Raw genomic sequence first — 26,070 nt, 5'->3', positions numbered from 1 at the left:
CCGCACTGAACGCTTATCCCTCCAGCACCGGAAGCGGGCGGTCCTTTCTATTCAGACGCAGCCATGGTGAGCAGTCTCGTCTGTGCAATCGGCCTCCTAATCCGGCTTCATCCCCGGTGACGGTGGCTTCTATTTGGCAGCCGGCCGTGCGGGGATGTAGCGCGGAGCCCGGTGGGGAGTAGGAGGCCTTTATTGGGGGTGTTTATGGTCCCTGGGGGGGGGTGCGCGCAGGGAGGGAGGCCTATGTGCAGGGAGGGAGGCCTATGTGCAGGGAGGGAGGCCTGTGCTGAGGACATGGAGGGGTGTTTAGTATTGGGGGGGGGACTGGTGCTGTCCTATCACCGGGCTCAGGAACGTGTTTATAAGTGAATGACATTCCCTGTAGGTGAATCTTGTTGGTTGTGTTATAGAAGGGGGTTCTCAGAGAATGTTGAAGTCTTAATCACATCTGTGTGTGTATATATGGTTGGTTTGTGTGTGTGTATAGAGATAAAATATATATATATATATTTTATAGTGTGTGTGTAGATACCTCGGTTGTATATTGGTGATTAAAGAGGACCTGTCATTATCATGTTCCCCTGTAGGGGGGCTAATTGCGCCCACCCCCCCCATTGGGCTTTCTTCTCCTTGACTATCACATGTGCCTGCTGGTGTGTGTTGGTTGAGGCTGTAATAAATTTTGTGTAAATTGTTTTTTCTAAACTTTATTGATATGTCACAAAATGACACTTGTTACACACGTGTTGTGTGCTGTGCTTATGTGGCGTCCCTGTATGCCTGTGTTTTCTCGAGGGGTACATGACAAATCGCACAAGTGGTAACCTGCCCTTAGGCTACATTCACACATGTGCAACTTTGGACATGTCACATGACAAGTCCTACCCCCCCCCCCCATGATTTCCAATGGGTGCCGTTCATATCTGTGCGACTTTGAGTTGCACCGACTTCAAAGTTGTGTCTGTACTACTTTGCTGCAGAGTTGAAGTCCATAGACCTCCAATTTTACACAGGGTACTTCCGAAATTCCAAGCTGTCTGTCTTTGACCAGTGATAATGGACAACTTTGCACATTCCCTGAAATTTCAAGTCACACAAGTGTTAAAAGGGACTTGGCTGCAGTAACTTTGTGCACTACTTTGGTCCGACTTTGATGCAAGTTGATGTCCATGCACCTTAGTTTATACGGGTATTCCCAAAATTTCAAGTCGCACACGTGTGAAAAGGGGCCTTATCTGCAGCAATTTCATGCTCTACTTTTTGGTCCGACTTTCATGCAGCTTGTGGGTCCTAGGCTTCAATGTTAATCCTTCAGGAGTTGTATGAAAGTCATACGAAAGTGCACGAAGTTGCTACAGCTAAGGCCCTTTTCACGCTTGTTGCGACTTGAAATTTTGGGAATTTGCAACGAGTTGTCCATTATCACTGGCCGCACCCAGGTTGAAATTTCGGGAATGCCCATGTAAACTTGGTGTATGGACGTCAACTCGCACCAAAGTGGGACCCAAGTAGTGCATGAAGTTGCTGCAGCTAAGGCCCCATTCGCACTTGTTTTGACTTGAAATTTTGGGAATGTGCTACAAGTTGTCCATTATCACTGATCAAAGCCGAAGTCGTAGTATCCAGGTTGCACCCATCCAAAGTTGGTGCAGTTTTAGGAGTGGTACAAGGGTCAATGGAGCCTTAGTTCCTCGTTAAACGTTGAAAATTAAGGCTAGAAGCTGGCTGCCCCGCACAGCTACCCCGGCATTGAGAAATTCCCCTCGGGTTGTGAAGGTTCCGTGTTCTCCCGGTGGAGGCTCAGCTGGTGGTAGTTGCACCACCTCCGGGTGAGATTGTATGAATGGGATATTGGAGTTGGGGTTCCAGGAGGTCATCATTACCACCTTGTATCTCCAAAGGCCAGAATGTTGGGTTAGTTTGGCACATGATGTAGCTTTAGACTCGTCTCACCCTGAAGACTTTAAGGAGATTTAAGAGTTGCAAAATTTTTATCTTTTTTGTTTAATATCGATTAATTTGTTCCTAAAGACTCCTCATTCACACAGGTATGCTTATCTGTACACCCATGGAAAGGGCCGTGTGTACCTGCACAGGTGTTATATGCATGTAGCTCTGTTGGGACACAGCGGTTGCTCCCAATTTGACAGACTGGTTCAGGGACCTGCACAGCTCTTAATTTGGGACCAGCAGGTGTGTCCGTGCAGCTGCTGCATACCAATAGACATGACTGGGATGCTTGTGTGAATGAGGCCTTTCTGCAGTGACAAGCTCTGACTTCCATAGCTACTCATGTTATCTGCTGCTGATTGGGCTGCCGCTGACTATCCCGGCACACTAAAGATTTATAGCAGCATAGAGAAGCGTTGTAATTGCAGTTACAAATCTCCAGAGGTGATCAGTGGAGGGAATTGTCGCTAGTTCAAATTCCCCATTGAGAGCTGAAGAAGCGGCACGTGTGAGAGGTGAAACGTCTTCTGTCTGGGTGAATGTGACTTAACAGGCCATAGATTCGAATTTGTGTGAAGTATGATTGATCTCGGCATGTTTTCTAACTATATTCTCTCTCTCTCTCTCCAAGGCTCGTGGACCCAAGAAGCACTTGAAGCGTGTCGCTGCTCCCAAGCACTGGATGCTGGATAAGCTGACAGGTGTCTTTGTGAGTATGGGGGTAGTGTGATGGGTGTTGGTCATTAGGGTTGCACCAATACTAGTATACCGAGTGTTTGCACAAGTATCAGTACTCGTGCAAATGCACCGATACCTGAAACTAGGGTTGTCCAGATGCCACTTTTTTGAGACAGTACAAGTACCAATACTTTTTTAAGTACTTGCCGATACTTTTTTAATGTCATGTGACAGTTTTCAGCGCACAATACAGATTAGGTGGCACTGATATGCAGCACTGATGAGCACTGACTGATGGCTGGAACTGACAAATGGTTGGCAATGATGGATGGCATGGATAGGTGGCTTGCACTGACATGCCATGAAAGGAAAGGCTGCTTACGACGCCCATCTTGGTACTCCTTGCACTCGGTCGCATAAAAGCTGCAGTGGCCATCTTGTTACACCCAGCCCCAACTATAAATGCTGGGTGTAACAAGATGTCTGCTGCTGGCTTACTGCAGCCGAATGCAGGGTGTACTGAGATGGGCGTCGGGATGTACAAACGCTGACGTCGTTATGAGCAACACTTAATTTTTAATTATGCAATTTCCAGCTTTTTGCCTTGATGCTGCTGATCTCCTGCAAAACCATTGGTGCTGCTGATTTCCTGCAAATCCCTTCTGTCCATATGCACTCGCATTTTGCCGCACATCATTGCTTTAGAGCATCTTCCTGATGGTGACAACTGTCTTAACAGCACAGACGCTTGTGTTCATGGGCAGCACAGTGATTAGCACTTCTGTCTAACAGCACTGGGGTTATCAGTTCAGGTCCCAAGCACAGCACTACCTGCTTGTAGTTCTCCTTGGTGTGTTTTTTATTTTTCCCTCTCGCTCCAGACATGCTTTTAGGTTAATTCGCTCCTGTATATTGGCTGTAGTACAGTGTGAATGTGAGATCGGGACCTTAGATTGTAATCATTAGGCCAGGTACTGATGTCAATGTATATTAAATATACACTCACTGGCGTCTTTCTGTTCAGTTGCTTGGTAACGCTATTTGTTATACGCCAATCGCATGACCGTAACTCAATGCATTTAGGCATATAGGCGTGGTGCCTAAAGACGACTTGCTGAAGTTGTAACCAAGCATCAGAATGGGGAAGGGGATTTAACTGACTTTGAACGTGGCATGGTTGTTGGTGCCAGATGGGCTGGTCTGAGTATTTATGGGATTTTCACACACAACCATCTCTCGGGTTTAGAGTATGATGGGAAAAAGAAAATATGCAGAGAGCGAAAGTTGTCTGGAGGAAAATGCCTTGATCTCAGAGGAGAATGTGTAGACTGGTTCCAGATGATAGGCGACAGTAAGTAACTCAACCTCTCATTACACCCAAGGTATGCAAAATACCATCTCTGAACGCAAAACACATCAAGCCTTGATGCAGATGTGCTACAGCAGCAGACCACACCGGGTGCCACTCCTGTCAGCTAAGAACAGGAAATTGAGACTACAATTTGCACCGGATCACCAAAATTGGACAATAGAAGATTGGAAAAACATTGCCTGGACTGAGTCTGGATTTCAGCTGCGACATTCAGATGGTTGGGTCAGAATTTGGCACGTGGATCCATCCTGCCTTGTATCACCGGTTCAGGCTGGTGGTGGTGTAATGGTGTGGGTGGGAAATTTTCTTGCCACACTTGGGCCCCTTAGTACCAAATGAGCAGGGACCATATAATCCACAAAATGCTGGGGGGAGCTCAGCTGTGTTCTGCACTCAGCAGAGATACAGATCGGGCTAGTGAGAGCAGCGTGTGACGTTGGCGGGAGACACAAGGTGGTGCAACGCGTTTTTGAGCATGCGCCAAGTCCAGAACGGACATGCGCGTTCCTTTCTCAAGCATAGGTGTGGGAAGAGAACAGTGAACTGCATTTAAATAACTGAGTAGACAACTAAATTAACCCGATGTTAGCTAAAAGGCTGAAATGACAACCCCATTGGAAAATACTAATCACAAAATTGTGTCTGTATAGTGTGTCTGTATAGTGTGTCTGTATAGTGTGTCTGTATAGTGTGTCTGTATAGTGTGTCTGTATAGTGTGTCTGTATAGTGTGTCTGTATAGTGTGTCTGTATAGTGTGTCTGTATAGTGTGTCTGTATAGTGTGTCTGTATAGTGTGTCTGTATAGTGTGTCTGTATAGTGTGTCTGTATAGTGTGTCTGTATAGTGTGTCTGTATAGTGTGTCTGTATAGTGTGTCTGTATAGTGTGTCTGTATAGTGTGTCTGTATAGTGTGTCTGTATAGTGTGTCTGTATAGTGTGTCTGTATAGTGTGTCTGTATAGTGTGTCTGTATAGTGTGTCTGTATAGTGTGTCTGTATAGTGTGTCTGTATAGTCAGACACGCTATACAGACAGTATTATGTGTGTGTGTGTATATGTGTATGTATGTATGTATATGTATATGTGTGTATATATATATATATATATATATATTTGCAAATATGAAAAATACTAAACTTTTTTGAAAAAATATACATAAAAAGGGGAAAGTATCTACTATATTCTCAAAGGTTTAAAGAATGGTGTGTATCTTGATTTCCTCATCGAGGCCATTAGGGGCAAGAGTGTCCAGAGAGAAAATCCAAAAAGTTTTTTGCGCTCGCATAATTTGGGAAAAACTTTCTGCCTCGGACACACCTCCAGGTATGGATTCAATAACCCAGACCTGGGGGCCTATCATGGACCGGTCATGAAACTCTAAAAAGTGCAGAGGCACGCTATGTTTATTAGAGCCCAATTCAATAAGTCGACGGGACTTACTAAAGCGCTGTCTAAGTGGGCATATTGTGCAGCCTATGTAGAGCATTTTGCATGGATAAGTAAGGCCATTAACAAAATTACTAGAGCAGTTATGGAATTGGGTAGCTGGATACATAACTCCTTTATGAATAAAATTCTTCTGCCCGTGATTAACAAAATCACAAGTCTTACAAAGGGATTTTACACCTGTACATCCCTACAAGTGGAATGAGACACAGGATTAGGGTCACGTTTACACTTCAGCTTGCTAGTTGCTATCTTGTTTTTAAGGGTAGGTGCCCTCCTTTTAAGTAACCTTAGGTCTATCACTCAAGGAGGAACTCAGATGGGGGTCCTGTTTTAGAATGCTCCAATGTTTTCCTAAGACGTGTTCCATTTTTTTGTACTGTCTATGGAACCCGGTAATGAAACGTACAACAGGTTCTTCTCGGGGGTTTAACAATCCTTGGTTTTTTTTTTTCCAGGAAGAGAAGTGTTGTATGCTTGTTCCACCAAATATGGGGGATAACCCTTCTCAAACTTTTCTTTAAGTAAAGAGCTCTGTGTTATGTAATCACAATCTTTAGTGCAATTCTGAACTGTCCCTTTGGGATGTTTTTCACTCACAAGGGGTGCTGACAGCTATCATGTAGAATTGCCTGCAGTGGGTTTGGTATAATTGCAAGCAAAAGATATTACCTTCATGGTTAAGCTCTAGATCGAGGAATGCCAAGCTCTCCTTATCCCACACTGCGGAAAATGAAAGGCCCAGATTTGTATTACAATAGGTGACAAACTTGTCCACCTGGGATGGAGTACCATCCCAGATGATGACTATATCGTCGATGTATCGACCAAAAAATACCACCTGTTGAGCAAAGGGATTGTTCCAAATATACCAATTTTCCTACAGACCCATGGTTAGATTGGCATAGGAGGGCGCAAAATTGGCGCCCATCGCTGTGCCATGGGTTTGTAGGTAAAACTGGGCCTCAAAATGAAAGTAGTTATGGGTTAAACAGTAAGCTGTGGCTTCCAGGATGAATGAAGCTTGTCTAGTATTAAGGTTAGAGTCCAGCGTTAGAAAGTATTGCACTGCAGATAAGCCTACATCGTGTGGAATTGAAATATATAAATTAACATCCAGGGATAACCAGGAATAATTCCAAGTGTAAGGGCACAAGAGATCCAAAAGATGTATGGAATCTCATATGTATGATGCCAGGTCCTGAGCCAAAGGTTGCAAAAAGGAATCGATGTATAAAGAGAAGCCACTATTGATGCCACAATAGGTCTACCTGGTGGGTGAGATCCATGTTTATGTACTTTCGGCAGGTGATAGAAATGGGGCGTACTATAAAAATCTTTCCGTAAGAGAAGAGCTTCTTTTTTTTTTTTGTCAATAATTTGATCCGAAATGGCTTTTTGGATAAGAGCCTCTGCTTCAATACGGAAAGAAGGTAAGGGATCATTGGATAATTTTTTTTATACATTTTTTTTTATTATTATTTTATATCAGAAAGCAATCTCATCGCCTCTGCCACATAAGATGTTCTATCTTGTATGATGATCCCACCCCCTTTCCCTGCTGACTTGATGACGAGATCAGGGTTATCTAAAAATCGTTTGATGTCTTCTCGCCAGGCGTTAAATTGATACAATATTTCTGGTTATTAGCAGATTGAGTATTGTCTCTGACCATGTCCATCCCTTTATGACTACAGTTTCCTCATCTTCTGATGGCTCCTTCTAGCAGGATAATGCACCATGTCACAAAGCTTTAATCATCTCACCACTGGACAATGAGGTCGCTGTACTCCAATGGCCTCCGCATCTCATCCAATAGAACACCTTTGGTGGTGGAACGGGAGGTTGGCATCATGGATGTGCAGCCGACAAATCTGCAGCAACTGTTTGATGCCATCATGTCACTATGGAGCAAAATCTCTGAGGAACGTTTCCAACACCTTGTCTCTATTCCACGAAGAATAAAGGCAAAAGGGGTCCAACCCGGGGCTAGCAAGGTGTATCTAATAAAGTACCTGCTGATTGTATACGTAAAGCACTGCATAAATTAACAGCACTATAAAAAGTACCTGTAATAATAATCGGGAGGATCTGTGATGGAGGGACCATACAGTGGCACAATAGGAAGAAGGTTGTCACCCTGTAACAGGATGTGCCTGTATAGGGGTCTCATGGCTGCATACTTGGATTGAATAGAATGCCGCTTACATTTGGATATTGTGATATATATTGTGCTTTTTAAGGACATTTTCCTGCACAATATTAAGTAATTTTTAACGAAGATATTTTTAAGATACAGAATCAATCTATATGACAGTCTATACATGTGAAACATATTCACGGAGACGAGTGATCATACAAAATAGTTACATTTATTGGTTGACAAAAGACAAATATTTACATGAAATATTAAAATACAGATTGCATTACTTGATCATTTTGACAATTACTGGAAACGCCTTCAAACTGGGCGTAGTAGTACCTTGGACACAATTATCACCATTATCACTTTTCGGTAGAATCAACCTTTTGATTGACAATTAAACAGAATGTCTGTCTGTATTTCACACGTCCAACCGTTACTATACTGCAGGTAAGTAAGTGGTTAACAGTGTGAAATAAATGAGACATCTGTTTGTCAATAAAATTGGCATCTATGCAAAAAAATTTATAATGAAAAATTAAATTTAGAGAAAAATCTAAAAGGCGGTTATTGATTCGGGAGAAATATTTTCAATAGAATATTCAAAAAATCAATATTTAAGAGAACATAAAATAGATGATAAACATATATTTACCCATTTCCAATATGGCTATTAGTGTGGAGTGTTGGTTACCAGGAAATTTAAGATGGCTGCTGTGGCTTCAACATGGATCCTTTTACAGAGGAATTACTTTGTGTGACCACGAGTTCCAAGGAGCAGGGATCTTCATGAATGTAAAAATGTGTATTCATGCATGGTGCATGAGGGTCAGTCTGTCTGGGAGTCTTCCAGTGTCCCTTCTCAGGGGGGTCCCTAAGCTTCCCTCTGACTCTCTTCCCAGCTCTTCCTTTTTTTTTTTTTTCCATCTTTTTAGTTTCTTAAATATCGTCTTAAACAAAAAGATCATAAAATTATACTAAGTTCTGCCCAGAGGGTATGTGTCCCTTTGCTATTGGCAGGCAGACTTAATGATCACCTTTCCCAGTAGTCTCATGATTTTAAGGTAATAGCACCTTCAACCACCAGGTGTCTCACATGTGTTTGGTGTTTTATTTCTTTAAGTTAATAATTTTATTTCTATAATATGCGTTCGTTGTTTATATATGTTCCAACGAATATATCTCGAGTGTTCAGGAATGATGGCATAATATAAAATACGCTTAACATCATTTTGAATAATCACTTGCATAAAATGTTTATGTATATCCGTTAATCTTTAGTCCATTTAGAAAGGACCCATGTTAGATATATATCAAACAATATCACATACAATTATCTATATGGATACATGTATAATTTGGGTATCCAATCAATTTGTTTATCTAAACATGGGTTAAATTCTTATACAGTTATAATCATGATTATGTTTTTCATACTAATTTGTTGCTAAAACACTTCTACTTATGATCACACTTTCATATATAATCTCTCCATGACAAAGTTCCCCAGATCACTAGATACCAAACCACAATATCTCCTTGTTGACCCACAAATATCACATACAGTTTTAATCACTTGAAGTATTTTTGAAATATGTCTGATTTGTATCTTCCTCTCACATCTCTCGAACACCATGTGTAGAGATGGACTTTGAGCAGTCCCATGGATGTTTAAAGATGACTTAGTTTGTCCAAACAGTTTTTAAGAATTCACACAATGAGTTGTTAGCTACTCTTAACACGATAGTTTAACCTTTTGTCTTCATGGCTGTTTGTCGCTTCTCTTTATCCATTAACACCAGGTAAATATCTCCTTGTTTTGTGACGAGATACACCATTGTTCCAGCAAGTTTCTGTCTCGATGCATGCTTGTAAAAGTTTTCAATAGTTGATGTAGTAAACATGAGATCATGTATTTTACGTTCTCCAAGAGGGTAACAGTTCAATGATGGCAAAATCGTGGTTCATCTGTTCTTGAGGCCTAAACAAATCTCACCTCTCTGACAGTAAATATTAAATGTATTATTATTTTTTTTCTTCACTATATATATATATATATATATATATATATATATATATATATATATATATATATATATATATATATATATATATATTATAAAATTTGTGCTGTAATGCAGCTCTTATTTCTCACCTAGGTGAAAATTTGTTTACCCCTCGCCACCAAATCCCACATTATGCAGATGTGCTGCGGAGTTTTAAATCCCAGCACAGCCTTGCAGGGCACATCTGCACATGCGACGGTTACCCGTTCATCTATGGGTTTGCCATGGATGGCTCAAACAGACCTAAAGGCCAGGCAGAGCCCCTTGGTGCATGTGCCAAATGGTGAAGGGGTTGGTGTGTTATGATTGGGGGACTGAGTCCTTTTTTAATGATTGGGTTTGGTCTGCTTTAAATCAAGTTGACATGTATTGCACTACAGACAAGATAATACAGCTTTACAAATGCATTTTGTTCAAAATATGACTTACTATCTCCTCTACCCCCCCGCAGGCTCCACGTCCGTCCACTGGTCCCCACAAGCTTAGAGAGTGTCTTCCTCTGATCATCTTTCTCAGGAACAGGCTGAAGTACGCTCTGACCGGGGATGAGGTGAAGAAGATCTGCATGCAGCGTTTCATTAAGATCGATGGCAAGGTCCGGACAGACATTACATACCCAGCCGGGTTTATGGGTGAGTACAACAAACACATCATTCCTAAATTAGGCAGCCTTCAAGGACGGGTCACTGCCCTACCCCCAGGGTGCAAGTTGGACTATGAAGGGGCACCGGCACACAGATTCATTTGTATTCAGAGCATAAAACAAATGATCTGTTAAAGTGGAAGTAAACCCATCGATTTAAACAGTTTCAAAAAACGGCATGCCGGGAATGCTAACTGCACATTGGCTGTGCTCTCAACCAAACTGTCAAACCACCCAATGGCTGGTGTCATAACGGATCACATGTGCAGCACAGTGGCAGCTGAAGATTAAACGGAGGCAAAGATGGCAGCTTCCATGGATGAAAATGATAGGGGAGTTTACTTCCACTTTAAGCTAGCAAAAGGTGGTTTGAAATTTGTCCGCTTTGGCATGGACTGGCCAAATTTCGATCATGCATGCGTCGTGCCTGTTTGGCAAAAGTCAATGCTTAGAATTACTTTTGTAGAATGAGCTTTTTGGAAATTTTAGCCACTGATTGGTGTATTCTGACAGCATAGAGTCCCTGTTGGGTTCTTCTATCCACACAAGAAAGATATATAGATAGATATATATATATATCTATTTCATTTTTTTATTTTTTGTTCAGCCCCCTGGCAAGCTGTAGAGGGATGACCTCCATTGGTTTCCTGCTGCCTCTTTGTTCATACGTGTACTGGTGTGGATCCTGAATTATACACATTGGGGTTGATTTACTAAAACAAAAGCGGCAGTGTAGCCTTACGGCTTGACGTCATGAACCCTACTGCACATGCGTGTGGCCCGGCGATGAGGAGGTGGGTGGAGCCCTGCGGTGACGCCACAGGCTGTGGCCTGGACTCCCGGAAGTGGGAACAGGATACCTTGTGTCTCCCGCCGTCCCCCATAAAAGGTGGCAATTATGGCACCAGAGGGGGACCTTGAGACAAATGAGCTGAAGTTCCACTTTTGGTGGAACTTTGCTTTAAGGCCCGGTTCACTTGTGTGCAAATTCGATGCAGTTTTCACCGGATCCAATTCGCATGACATGCGAGTGTGGCTCTCAGTGTAGCCGGTTCTCACATGTCCGGGGCGGTGTGAATTCCAAAAGGGTCTTTTTTGAGTCCAGTTCCTGAGCTAATTCAGGCAAAAAATGTGGACCTGAATCGCACCTGAACCGGTGAACAAATGCACCAGACCCCAGGCTAGAAACTGCCACAAATATGTGAACCCAGCCTAATCGAATAAGCTAAAGTTAGAAGCTGATTGGCTGCCATGCACAGCTGCACCAGATTCTACACACTCCAGTTTTTAATAAATCAAATTTGTTGAGTAAAGGGCAGCACACAGGTTAAGCAGAAATTATCTTGATATGTCGGTGATTTGTTGATGCCGATATGTAAGCAACTGAATTCATAGGGAAATCTTGACCCTTTCCAGTTAGGCATGGCCACTCCTTTAATTTTTTAGTTTATTTTTATTTTTTTCTTGCATACTGTGACCAGAGCAATACCATAGTAACACAGTACCACTCCAGGGAGTTGATCGGGGTTTTTTTTTTTTTTTTTTTTATTTATTTATTACTTGCTAATATTGCTTATAGCAGTGAATTTCTCTGCTAAAATCTTATTTTTTTTTATTTTTTTCTGAATGACTGTTATACACAGTGTGTGATTAACTGTGGTTGGCCACAGGTTATCACATCGTACAAATGGGCTGTGATTGGCCCTGTCTGTACCATGTGGTCGCTGTGGCTTATCAAAGGTAGCAACACAATTGTACCTAATGACATTAAAAAGGAAGCCATCCATTCTTTACGACTGTCATGTGACCTGTTTGTCGGAGCGATTACATGGTACTGGCACCAGGCTGGTACACTGATCAGTCCTCTGCTGTGTCCGGAGCACGTCATGACAATAGGGTTCCAGCCTGAACCTTTTTTTATTTTTATTTTTTTACAATGGCCTAGGTGGGAAGCAGTTAAAGGGCATCTTCAATAGATAATCACAGTACAGTTCTGATTGCCAATTGGTATGTCGCTTTGTGTTTGCTCTTAGAATGGTGTTGAATACATCAGTTTCTGGCGCGCTTCTTGAGAATTCTCTGCGTGTCACTAATACACAGCAATCTGCTTTACTTTACAGATGTCATCAGCATTGACAAAACCGGAGAATACTTCCGTCTGGTGTACGATACCAAGGGTCGCTTTGCAGTGCACAGGATCACAGCTGAGGAGTCCAAGGTAAAAATCTGAGGGTTTTGTAGCCAAGTGTGTTCAACATCAGAGCAATTCTCTTCTAGGTGGTTCGGGCAGGTTCTGTTAGGCCCCTTTCTCACAGGCTCCCCCGTTTTGTGGGATCCGCTTAAAGCGAGGGGGGGGGGTGGGGGGTTTGGTGGATCCCCACTGAGCAGGCAGGTAACAAGTCCGTCTAAGCTTACTGAGCAGTGACAGACCCACCTAACAGCCGAATAGCACCGCTAAAATGATGGTAAAGCGCCGCTTAAACTAGCAGCGTTTTACCATCAACGCCTGCCCGCTCCAGTGTGAAAGCAGCCTTCATAAGTGATACAGAAAATTTTACATTTAAACATTTATTAACCACTACCCGACCGGCGCAGGCCGATGTACGTCGGCAGAATGGCACGGACAGGCATATTGACGTACAGGTACATCCAAATTTAAACGCCACCCTGCTATCGCGAGAGCGCCGGTGGCACGCTCGCGTTCCGGTCGGGACCCCCATGAGTCTGGTCGCGGGTCCTGCGGACTCGATCGTCGCGGGCATACCCGCGGTCGTCTCACGGGGCGGCTGAACTGGGAGATGCCGTTGTAAACAGCATCTCCCCGTTCTGCCTAGCAACAAGTGATGCTGATCTCTGCTCCATGTGATTGGAGCAGAGATCAGCTTTCACTAACAGCCCAGCCCCCCACAGTTAGTAAAACGCCCCTAGGAAACTTAACCCCTACACTGCCACCCACTGGTTAACCCCTTCACTGCCAGTGTCATTTACACAGGAATCACTGCATTTGTATAGCAGTGATTGCTGTATAAATGACAATGGTCCCAAAAAGTCCGATGTGTCGCCATAATGACGCAGTCACAATAAAAATCGCTGATCGCCGTCATTACTAGTTAAAAATATTTTTATAAAAATGCCATAAAACTATCCCTATTTTGTAAACGCTATAACTTTTATATATTTTTGGGGGATATTTATTATAAGTAAAAAATAATGCGTTTTATAATTGCACTATTTTTGTTTATAGCGCAAAAAATAAAAATTGCAGGGGTGATCAAATGCCACCAAAAGACAGCTCTATTTGTGGGGGGAAAAAAGAGGATGTCAATTTTGTTTGGGAGCCATGTCGCATGACCACGCAATTGTCAGTTAAAGCGACAGTGCCGAATCAAAAAAAGTGGTCTGGTCTTTGGCCTGCAAAATGGTCCAGGGCTGAAGTGGTTAAACAAAACAAACCTCCAATCAGTTTACTTGTATGTATGATTTAGATAAAAAAAAACTATATATTAAATAACAGGTAGTCAAAACTTTTGGACATTGCATTTGAAAGACCTCTGCGCAAATGCTGTGTGACATAAAATATTGCAACAACCGCTATTTTATTCCCTAGGATCTATTCTAAAAATAGATATAATTTTTGGGGGGGTCCAAGTGATTTTCTGGCAGAAAATACAGGACTTTTACTTGTAAGCAACAAGTGTAATTTAGTCTTTAAATGGTTAAACTGAGTACTCTACACACTGAGTTGAGTTCATTCATTCAAGTGTAAACATCGTATCTCTTTGCTCTTTTCTGGGCAGACTGCCCAGAGAGGAAACAAGTCGCTTTTACTAACACTCAGGCAACTTGCATTGACGTCTATTACAGAAGTCATTTACAAGTCGCGCTGTAGTTCTAAATCGGCCTTTTTATCAGCAAAATCGTCCGATGCTGATTAAAAAAACGGCAAATATTGGTCGACCTCTACCCACTTCCCCCTGGGGCACTGCAGTGCTGGAAGTAAATTCACCTCTCCCCTCTCTCTCGGCAATCATCTGGGACATGTCACAGGTCCCAGATGATTGCCAGGCATGGCTTGCACAGTATTTACCCGGCTGTTAAGCCACAGTCGGGTGCCCACTGTGACAATGCCGGCACCACAGAGGAGAGGGTGACTAGCGGGGCTTCATTCTCCCTCATCGCTGGACCCTGGGACAGGTAAGTGTCCAATTATATCAGCAGCTGCAGTATTTGTAGCTGCTGACTTTGTTTATTTTTTTGTTGGAACCCTGCTTTAAAATCTGGCCTGACAGTGGGCAGGAGTTGAGCACCACTGCTCTAGTAGCTAGAAATCACTATAGCAATCATTGCTAGTCCAGGGATCTCCATTTGCATCCCCTGCTGAGTGGCTGCCCTGTTGCGTTCTGATTGCAGGAGGTTGACCCACACCCCCCCTCCCGGCAGTGGGTGCCATTCAGATGCTTTGCTTTTTCTCAATGAATGGCAAAGCACTCGGGATAAGGCAGAGAGGGTAATGTCACCTCTCCACCTAATCCAATCAGAAGGCTTTCAATTCGTTGAGAATTCAAGAAATCTCTGAATGGCACTTTTTTTTTTTTTTTTTTTTTCCTAGGTGGCCAACCTTCTGTGTTTAATAAGCAGCAGGGTGGCTGCTCGGCACAGGAGATCACGGAGGTAGCCATGTCTACTTCAGTTTGCAGCTTCTAGAGGGATATCTCGGGTATGGTGTATACATTGATCTAAGCTGGACTAATAAAACCTTGTAAAAATATCCTTATCTGGAATTCATCTTTAAATGCAGAGCATCCAGTAAGCACAGCACTTCACGTTCTCCTAATTTTATGTTACAGCCTTATTCCAAAATTGATTCAATTATTTTCCTTAAAATTCTACAAACATCCCATAATGACATGAGAAGTTTTTTTTTTTTTTTCAATTTGCTAATTTAAAATAAACGAAAAATCTCATGTACAGAAGTATTACAGCCTTTGCGCAATACTTTTGAGGCTGTAATTGGTGCTAAAGGAGCTTCAGTCTGAGTATGATGCTGCAAGCTGGGTACACCTATTTTTGGGCAGTTTCTCCCGTTCTTTGCAGGATCTCTCAAACTCCTTCAGGTTGGATGGGGAACATCGGTGCACAGCCATTTTCACATCTCTCCGGAGATGTTCAGTCAGGTTCAAGTCTGGGCTCTGGCTGAGCCGCTCAAGGACATTCGCTTCTTTGTTATATTGGCTGTGTTTTTAGGGTCCGTCTCATGTTTGGAAGATGAACCTTCACCCCAGTCTGAGGTCCAGCGTGCTCTGGAGCAGGTTTTCATTAAGGATGTCTCTGTACATTGCTACATTCATCTTTCCGTCAATTCTGACTCGTCTCCCAATTCTTGTCACTGAAAAACATCCCCACAGCATAATGCAGCCACCACCATGCTTCGCTATAGGGATGGTAATGGCCAGGTGATGAACGGAGCCTGGTTTCCTTCAGACCTGCTTGCCATTTAGGCCAAAGAGTTCAATCTTTGTTTCATCAGTTTTTAAACTACTTTACATTGTAATTATGGGGTACTATTTGTAGAATTTTGAGAGACTAATTTAATCCATTCTACAATATGGCCTGTAACATAACAAAATGTAGAAAAAGTGAATGTTTTACCAGATGAACTGTAATTGCTGGAGCCACACTAGGCCCATAATGGGATAATGCTGTGGCCTACATGGACTTGTTAGAAAAACTAAAGCCCAGTTGCACCTTTTTTTGTATTAGATGTTTGGTGCAGTTAAAGCAGAGTTCCACCCAAAAGTGGAGCTTCCGCTTTAAGTACTCCTCACCCCCTGACATGTCACAATTGGGTGGGAGTGGATACCTGGTTTTGAGAGCGACTTCCTGTCCCACTTCCTTCTCGCTGCCTAGGGGTCGACTCCTCTGCCCCCTAGGTGACCCCTCCCTGCAATCCTCTGGGACATGTCACAACTCCCAGAGGATTGCCTGGCTACTAACACAGCGTGACTCATGCATGTGCAGTGCGCTCCCGTCTGTTTGGACGCAAGCTGTCACAGCCAGGTGCCCACACTTACAATACTGCTGCAGGGGAGAGGAGCAGGGCAGCCGCATCACTGGACCGTTGGGTAGGTGCGTTTCTGATTAAGTCAGCAACTATACTTTCTGTAGCTGCTGACTTTTAATAAACTTCACCAGTGGAACTCCTCTTTAATTTGAATAAAAAGTAAAGAATATCAGTGTTGGTTTATTTTATTTTTCTTGTCAGTGCTTTAGCCCTATAGAAAATTGATCTGTGCTGACATCATGCTGAGGATCCTGAGCACCACAGTCTGAACCCCCATGTTTTATATTCCGCATATATCATAAGTACCCCCACATGAAGCAGACAACGGTAGTTGAACTGGCTGAACTTCAGGCTGACACGTTCATTTTGCTGCTGTGTGTGGGTTGGTGATTTTAGTTGCTGGGAAAAGCCGTAGGCTGCGGCTAGTTACAAACAATGTTGCATTTTTATCTTTTTAGTACAAACTGTGCAAAGTCAGGAAAACTTGGGTGGGAACAAAAGGAATTCCCCATCTGGTGACCCATGACGCCCGTACCATCCGCTATCCAGATCCATTGATCAAGGTCAACGACACCGTTCAGATCGACTTGGAAACTGGCAAGATTACAGACTTTATCAAGTTTGATACTGGTGGGTGCAATTTGTCCTAGGCTGCTTTTGTACTTTTTATAAAAACTTTTAAAGTGACTTAGTGCCGTATTTTTATTTTACATTTATTATACAGGATTTATATAGCGCCAACAGTTTGTGCAGCGCCTTACAACATGAGGGCAGACAGTACACTTACAATACAAATCAATACAGGAGGGATCAGAGGGCCCGGCTCTCGTTAAAGCTTACAATCTAGAAACTGCTTTGTCGGCCTGCTTTGTAGTTAAAGAAGCCAGTAAACAGCTGCTGCTTGGTTGCTATCAATATGAGAGTCTGATCACCTCTATGATCTTGGAGGACCGGAGCGACATGTCACTTCTGGTGTTCAGCAAAAAACAGCCAAATCGACAATCTCTAACCTCGTCAGTGACTCCAGCAATTGCAGATTTTGACAACTTGGCTGTTTTTCACCGAACACTGGCAGCGTATACATTACAGTAGGGATGAGCTTCAAGTCGAACTAATGTTCGACTCGAACATTGCCTGGTCGGCGAACAGTGAACAATTTGGGGTGTTCACGGCAAATTCGAAAAAGCCGGGAACACCCTGTACAAGTCTATGGGAGAAATCTAAAGTGCTAATATGCAAGTTATTTTCCTAAAAAGTGTTTGGGGACCTGGGTCCTGCCCCAGGGGACAAAAGTTTTAAAAACTGCAGTTTTTTCGGGAGCAGTGATTTTAATGATTAAAGTGAAACAATCGTGTAATATGAAGGGGCGCATGTTTCCCGTGCTTAGAACTGTCCCTGCGCAAAGTGTCATTTCTGCAGGAAAATATTTTTAAATCACTCGTGGCTATTATGAATTGTCGGCTTCCGTAATACAGAGAACACTCATTGAGTCATTGATAAAAAAAAAAGCGTGGTGTTCCCCCAAATTAAATTGCCAGGCCCTTCAGGTCTGGTATGGCTATTAAGGGGAACCCCGCGTCAAATTTTAAAAAAAAATGACGTGGGGGGTCCCCCTAGAAATCCATACCAGACCCTTTATCTGAGCACGCAACCTGGCAGGCAGCAGGAAAAGAGGGGAGGGACGAGAGCGCCCTTCTGAACCGTACCAGGCCACGTGCCCTCAACATTAAGAGCATGCTTTGGGGGGGTCTTTGACCCCTCAAAGCACCATGTCCCCATGTTGATGGGGACATGGGCCTCATCCCCACAACCCTGGCCGGTGGTTGTGGTCTGCAGGCGGTGGGCTTATCAGAATCTGGAAGCCCCTTTTTAACAAGGGGACCCCCAGATCCCAGCCCCCCCTGTTTGAAATGGTAAGGGAGTACAAAAGTACCCCTACCATTTCACAAAGAAAGTGTAAAAAATGTTAGACAAACACACTTTTGAAAGTCCTAAATTTAAAAAAAAAAAAGATTCCAGCGGTGGTAATCCACTCTTGCTATCCAGCGATGGATGATCATCTCTCCGGGGTCCAGCGATGGCTGATCTGATTCAGCGACTGGTGATTTTAGTCCAGCGCAGCCAATCCCATCCATCTTTTGTCTCCACAGAAGAGACACTGCGGGGATCCTGGCGCCTGACGTTTCTTATGAGGGCAGGGCCACCCGTCGCCTGACCCTGCCCATCTGATGCTAGTGGGGGAAACCGGGCTTTCCCAATGACGTATGGGTGACCTCGCCCCCCTCTGATGGAACGCAGGTTTCCCTCACTAGCGTCGGAGGGGCTGGCTCAGGTGACGGGTGGCCCCGCCCTCATATAAGAAACGTCAGGCGCTGGGATCCCCGCAGTGTCTCCTCCGTGGAGACAGAAGATGCGCTGGACTAAAATCACCCGTTGCTGAATCAGATCAGCCATCGCTGGACCCCGGAGAGATGATCATCCGTCGCTGGCTAGCTAGAGTGGATTAACACTGCTGGAATCCTATATATATATCTATCTCACTATCACTCAAAAGTGTTTTTTTTTTTTTTTTTTTTCTTTGTGAAATGGTAGGAAAGTACCCCCTTACCATTTCAAACAGGTGGGCTGGGATCTGGGGGTTTCCTTGTTGAAGGGGGCTTCCAGATTCTGATAAGCCCCCCGCCCGCAGACCCTCACAACCACCGGCCAGGGTTGTGGGGATGAGGCCCTTGTCCCCATCAACATGAGGACATGGTGCTTTGAGGGGTTACAAACCCCCAAAGCATCCTCCCAATATTGAGGGCATGTGGCCTGGTACGGTTCAGGGGGGGCGCGCTTTCTCGTGTCCCCCCCCCCCCCCCCCCCCTCTTTTCCTGCGGCTAGCCAGGTTGCGTGCTCGGATAAAGGGCCTGGTATGGATTTTTAGGGGGACCCCCACGGCAATTTTTTTTTTTTTATTTGACATGGGGTTCCACTTAATATCCATACCAGACTTGAAGGGCCTGGTAATTTAATTTGGGGGGAAACCCCATGCGTTCGTTTTATTTTATTTTTATTTTTATCAATGACTTTCAATGAGTGTTCTCTGTATTACAGGAGGTCGCTCTTGTCCTACAAGGTCATAGAGGTGATCAGAGACAATCTGGTCTGTTCATCTCTCTGGCCAGCCGCACGAACCATTGTATTGTTTACCGGGCTCGCTGGTAAGTGGTAAGCCTGAGAAACACCGGTTTAGGGTGGAAGTAAACAACTTTTGCTTTAAAAAAAAGTTGCTTTTAAAGGTAGGAGCGATTTGGAGCATGCTTATGTAATTGGCATTTACACCTCAACTAGCGGTATTGCCACAAGTGTTGGAGCGAGAGCAATCATTTTAGCGGTAGACCTCTGTAACGCTAAACTGGCAACCTGTAAACATTTTTAAAGCGTCATCTATGCAGATAAAGTATTGAAGTTTGTCGCCATTCCACAAACGTGTACAATTTTAAAGCGCGACATGTCTCTATTTACTCGACATAACCTCTTTATATTTAACCAAAAATTGGGTTAGCTATGGTATTTTTTGCAGTAAAATTCTTTAACCACTTTACGACCAGCGCACTCCGATGTACGTCCATTTTTTGAAGAGGGATATCTCGGTAACGGCAGCAGCTGCTGCCACAACCGATATCCATCTGTTCAGAGGCCGGTCTTATGTGCGATAATGGTGGTCTCTGCGGCGGGTTAGCCGCGAGATCACTGCTATCGGCGGTCTGAGAGGTGCCACGCCTTCCGCCGCTTACCGGAGCAGTTGGTAGCGGCAATCGGGTCCTTTCCTGTGCTGGGTATAGACGAGTGAGGCTAAGATGGCCCCCACTCGTCTCTATACCATAGGAGGGCGGAAGTGATGTCAAAACGTCACTTCTGCCCATACCTCTTAAAGGCACATTTTTTCAATGTAATTTTTCCAAATTAGATATATTTTTTTATTGCATTTAAGTTCAAATATGAGATCTGAGGACTTTTTGACCCCAGATCTCATATTTAAGAGGACCTGTCATGCTTCTTTCTATTGCAAGGGATGTTTACATTCCTTGTAATAGGAATAAAAGTGATTTAAAAAAAAAAACATTTTTTTAAACCGTGTAAAAATCAATTAAAATAAGAAAAAATACGTTTTTAAAAACGCCCCATCGAGCTCGTGCGCAGAAGCGAGCGCGTACGTGAGTAGCGCCCGCATATGAAAATGGTAGTCAAACCACACGTGAGGTATCGCCGTGATCGGTAGAGCGAGAGCAATAATTCTAGCCCTAGACCTCCTCTGTAATGCAAAAAATGCAACCTGTAGAATTTTTTAAATGTTGCTTAAGGAGATTCTTGAGGCTAAAAGTTTGACGCCATTCCACGAGCGGGTGCAATTTTGAAGCTTGACATGTTGGGTATCAATTTACTCGGCATAACATCTTACACAATATAAAAAAATTGGGCTAATTTTACTGGTTTTTTTTTGCCAAAGTGCACTTGTAAGACCGCTGTGCAAATATGGTGTGAAAAAAAGTATTGTAAAGACCGCCATTTTATTCTCTATGGTGTTAGAAAAAAAAAAGATATAAAATGTTTAGGGGTTCTAAGTAATTTTCTAGCAAAAAGTTTTAAACATGTAAACAGTCTGAAAAAAAGGCCTGCTCTTTAAGTGGTTAAAGATGTGTTTTATTTTTTTACTGCTGCGCAAATAACGTGACAAATTGCCATTTTGTTCTCTAGGATCTCTGCTCAAAAAATGTTTGGGGGGAGGTTTCTAAGTGTTTTTGTAACAATCTGTATATGAAAATTAAAGTGCGAGAAAAGTCCTGGTCTTCAAGTAGTTAATCTTCTCCACCTTTTCTCCACCTTTTCTCTAGCTAATGTCTGCATGGTGACTGGAGGTGCCAACTTGGGTCGAATTGGTGTCATCACCAACAGGGAGAGACACCCAGGCTCATTCGATGTGGTCCACGTGAAGGATGCCAACGGCAACAGCTTTGCCACCAGGCTTTCCAATATTTTCGTCATCGGCAAGGTAAGTTACCTCCTTGGCCTGTTGTACACGTGTAGGGTTTTTATGCCAAGTGTTTACTTTTTGTGGTTTTGCAAGACTTTGTGATCAGCTTGCCAGCTGTATACGGCTCAGAAGATTGTGTAGGTTCCCTGTGGTCCCTGCGTCAAATTATTGGCCTTTTCCATGGTTTCAGAAAATGTCTCGTGTTAATGCTGAATTTATTTTTATTTTTTGGGGGGTGCTCTGGGTCCAGGGTGCTGCAAAGCAAGCATAAGACCCAGTAACTATGCATTTCTCCAATGCTGGTTAGACCCATTGAGACTTATGGCTTGATGGCACACCTAGATGGCTAGAGACAAATGGCCGGAACACTCTGGGCACTCATCTCTGGGGTCATGCTGCACTAAACTCAAGCACCACTAGATGCCTTACCCAGGCCCAGATTGGGACATCTTTGCCTGCAGCTAAATGCCGTAGTCCCGGTGGGGCGCGGCCTTTTTGCATAGCAGCCGGTGGGGCGCGGCCTTTTTGCATAGCAGCCGGTGGGGCGCGGCCTTTTTTGCATAGCAGCCGGTGGGGCGCTGCCTTTTTTGCATAGCAGCCGGTGGGGCGCTGCCTTTTTTGCATAGCAGCCGGTGGGGCGCTGCCTTTTTTGCATAGCAGCCGGTGGGGCGCGGCCTTTTTTGCATAGCAGCCGGTGGGGCGCAGCCTTTTTTGCATAGCAGCCCTTTTCTTCAGTAAAGGGGAGCTGAAGGTGACTAGACAGGTTGAGGTGGTATGGCACCAAGTTTTGCCCTTTTTGTAGATTTAATTGATCCACCTGGTCACTTTAACAATTGATAGGAAAAGCAGTTCCTGAGTGTTGCAGTGTTGATGCCGGTTCACAGTACAGCGACTTGGGAGTTGCCCCAAGTCGCTGGACATAAGAAATTCCATTGAAGTGAATGAGAGCCAGCTTAATGTACACTACTAATGTACACTACTGAAGTTGCGCTGACGTCAGAAAAGGTTCCTGTATTTCTTCAAGGCGACGTCTAGGCAACTTGTACCCATAGATTTCAATGGAAGTTGCCTTAAAGTCAGATCTCTATATTGAAGCAACTTTACAGGATTTTTTTTTTTTTACTGGGGTACTTCCCATGTTTACCCAGGCAACCCCCTCCTGCCCACAGAGCTGATTATTCTGTGATTGGCCACAGTCCAAGTCGCCTGTCCTGGAGGCAACTTTAAGTCGCGTTGTAAGATGTGCAAAATTGCGCTGAAGTTGCCTCCAAATTGCCTTGCAAAGTCGTGCTGTAAGTCATGTTGCACCTGTGTGAACCGAACCTTGGTGCATTGTATGGATGCAAGGTAAAACCCCAGTGGTGATTAAATACCACCAAAAAGCTCGATTTGTGTGGTTAAAAATGTTTGCGTGAAGTGTTACATGACCACATGATTGTCATTCAGGGAGTGACCGTGCTGAAAATTGCCCTGGGCAGGAAAGTGCCTGGTAAGCAAGTGGTTAAAGGTGCATGAGGGGCTCCATTGTAGATCTGCAGGCGGTCGGTGTCTTTTTGGGTAGTGATAGGTGCACTTCACCATCTCTGATGGTTACACTTCTATTAAACCTCTTTTTAGAGGTCATTGGTTACTTCATTGTGTATATATGGCAGGGTTAGGTGTGTACGGCATAGTCCGTAAATGAGGTCATTCCTTTTCCTGCAGCATCTGCTTTCTATTCCCCTCGGCTGTAGTGTGACCACGCTGTTAGGTTTTGGTGCGTATCTAAATATTTTCCTCCAGTGTGAAGAGATTGTTGCTGGCATCTTTTAGCTGGGTGTGTCAGATTACTTGTGCTGGGTTGGAGTGATTTTGTATAATCTGGGAAGTGGGGATTTTGTACCATTTAACCACTTAATGTCTGAAAAATTTACCCCTCCAACCCCCCTTCTTCACCGGCCATTTTTTGCAATGCAGCGCTGCTTTACTTTAACTGGCAATTGCGTGGTCGTGATGACCTTTTTTTTTCCCCCCACAAATCGATCTGTCTTTTGGTTTTTGATATCGCCTCTGCGGCTTTTATTTGCGCTATAAACAAGACTGACAATTAAAAAATATATATTTTATCTAATATATATCGTATAGATAGATGAGCTGCATGATTCTGGGCAAAATGAGAATCACAATTTTTTTTGCTTAGAATAAAAAGATCATGATTCTCTCAACGTAAAATCTTTCACGTTATACAAAAAAGGGTAAATTTAAGTTGTGTGTTGGTAATTTAAAAATAAAAATAAAAAATTGCATTTGAAAGACTGCTGCGCAATTACAGTGCGACATAAAATATTGCAACAACCATAATTTTATTCTCTAGGGAGTCTACTAAAAAAATAGAATGTTTGGGGGTTCTAAGTAATTTTCTAGTAAACAAAAATGATTTTGACTTGAAACCAGCAAATGTCAGGTTTAGTGTTTTTAAAGTGGAGATCCAGGCTTTTTGTTTAAAGTCGGCTATAAAAAATGTAGTTGCTGACTTTTAATAAACACTTACCTGTTCCCGGGCCAGCGATTCAGCCGAATGGCTCTTCCATTGCCACTCTGGACACCCTGCCATGATAGCTTTTGGCTTCACGGCCGGGCATGTGCGAGTCGTGCTGCGATCTCCTGGAACCTGTCATGTGTCCCATGAGAACGCATAGAGGGAAGGGCCGCCTAAGGCGAAAAGACGCATAGAGAGAAGGGCCGCCTAAAGCGAAAAGGAGGCTTTGCCTTGGCGTTTCCTGGGCAGAAAAAAGAAGTCCCCCCCCAAATTGCATGCCAAATGTGGCGTGTAAGGGGGGCCAGGCATGCTTAAAGCGGACATTCCGTTTTTGGGTGGAACTCCGCTTTAAGTAAACTTTTTTTCACTTGTTCTATTCAATTGACAAATTGTTACAATGTTTATACTTAAAGAGGAAGTAAACCCTGATGGGTTTACTTCCTCTTTTTTTCCCTGCAAAGGTAAAGCATAATGGACTACTATGCATCGCATAGTAGCTCATTATGTGTCACTTACCTGACACAGGAGCCAGCGAAGTCGCCGCTGATCCCTGTAGTCCGCCGCATCCATGTTGCTGGTGGCGTCTCGCAGCTCCGACGAATCACAGCGGCGAAGCCGCGATGACGTCACTCCCGCGCATGCGCACGGGAGTCGCGTCTCGCAGCTCTGCCACTCGGCGAAGCCGCGATGACGTCACTCCCGCGCATGCGCACGGGAGTCGACAGATTAGGCAAATCCATTCATGGATTTGCCGCATTTAGTGCGCCTGTGCGCCGCTGTCTACGGCGCATGCGCCGTAGACAGCGGTGCCCATTTTCGGGCAAATATCTCCTAAACCATATAGGTTTAGGAGATATTGCTTGGACCTACAGGTAAGCCTTAATCTAGGCTTACCTGTAGGTCCAAGTTGTTTGGAAGGGTTTACTTCCTCTTTAAGTTCAGACTGCCCAGTTTGCTCCCTTTCTTTTGATGGCTGTGGCTTCAGAAGAGCAGAGAGAATTCTCTGCATAGCATTGTGAAACACTTTAGTCAATAACTATTCTTGACTAATGTGCAGCTCTAATTTTATATAGATATACTCACTATGGGTGAGTACTCACTATGGGTGAGTACTCACTATATCCATCTATATTGTAGTACACCCCTCACATTTTTACTTTAGTGCTCCTATATAAGCTCAGTTACTGCTTATGATTTACATGAAGACTTGAATGTCCTTAGTTTGGCCCCACAGGTTCACTTTAGATCTACTAGATCAGTAAACTTTTCCTCACATCAGATGGTTCACATGGTTTCTCGTTCACACTGGCATTGAGTCGATGAGGTGTTTGTATCGCCTCCTTCCCACCAGCTTTAACTCCTTGAAGCTCGCAGCTGTGTGAATTGCTAGTGTTTTACAGGGCGCTTGCTGACCCGCCGAAAGGAACAGCATACGATTCCTGCAGCGGCATGTATACAGCCCCCTGGCTGCTGCAGCTTATGAGTAGCAGTTGAGGCGTGCTTAAAGCACAGCCCAACCACGTGTGAACGAATACTCAGCCAAGTCTCCAATTACCTACTAATTTGCAGTGTCAAAAACTCAAATTTTGCTAATTTTTATATATTGAAGAATTTGAGATGTGTCCCTTGTACTCACGTGTGGTTTATGTTGTATGTTGCTACTATCTGTTACTCGTGTCTCTGTAAGGCTGTGATTTCAGTACTTTTTTCCTTTCATTTTACAGGGTAACAAGCCATGGATCTCCTTGCCACGTGGAAAGGGTATCCGTCTCACCATTGCTGAGGAGAGAGACAAGAGACTGGCAGCCAAGCAGACCAGCGGTTAATCTCAAACGTTCTCTACCTTTATTAAATAAAAAAAAAACAGTTCTGGAGGTCTGTCTGGACTGGTTTCTATGCTGTATAGGGAGCATTGATGATCACTGGTATTGTGTGCAGGTGGGAAAAGGGTGGAATGTCATCATAGACTAAAGTTGCCCTCCAGGATTGACGCATGAGGTAGGCTTCTCCATACCGGAAATACACTGAGGATAAAAGCTCCTCGCCAGCTACTGCCCCTCAGTTCTTTTCTGCTCTCCTAGGCATGTGCACATTTTGGTTACCCTTTTCATCCCTGGGAGGCACCAGGAAATGCCTCTTCATACCTCTGAGGGATCAACGGGTGAGGTAGTGTCAG

At 43.8% G+C, this 26,070-nt stretch overlaps 1 protein-coding gene across 1 annotated transcript; it reads left to right on the top strand.

The window, feature by feature from the left end:
• Positions 1 to 25,772, top strand: RPS4X (ribosomal protein S4 X-linked). Its single transcript, XM_077465168.1, has 7 exons — positions 1 to 66; positions 2,582 to 2,659; positions 10,107 to 10,287; positions 12,419 to 12,516; positions 16,818 to 16,989; positions 21,237 to 21,394; positions 25,619 to 25,772. The coding sequence occupies exons 1-7, from the start codon at positions 64 to 66 to the stop codon at positions 25,718 to 25,720; spliced, it is 792 nt and encodes a 263-aa protein (XP_077321294.1). The 5' UTR covers positions 1 to 63; the 3' UTR covers positions 25,721 to 25,772.
• Positions 25,773 to 26,070: the final 298 nt, after the last annotated feature.

The sequence above is a fragment of the Lithobates pipiens genome, unplaced genomic scaffold (genome assembly GCF_037356315.1).
Source record: "Lithobates pipiens isolate NorthernLeopardFrog02 unplaced genomic scaffold, aLitPip1_a1.2 Scaffold_1, whole genome shotgun sequence".
Lineage (NCBI taxonomy): Eukaryota > Metazoa > Chordata > Amphibia > Anura > Ranidae > Lithobates > Lithobates pipiens.
This window is presented reverse-complemented; position numbering and strand designations above follow the sequence as displayed.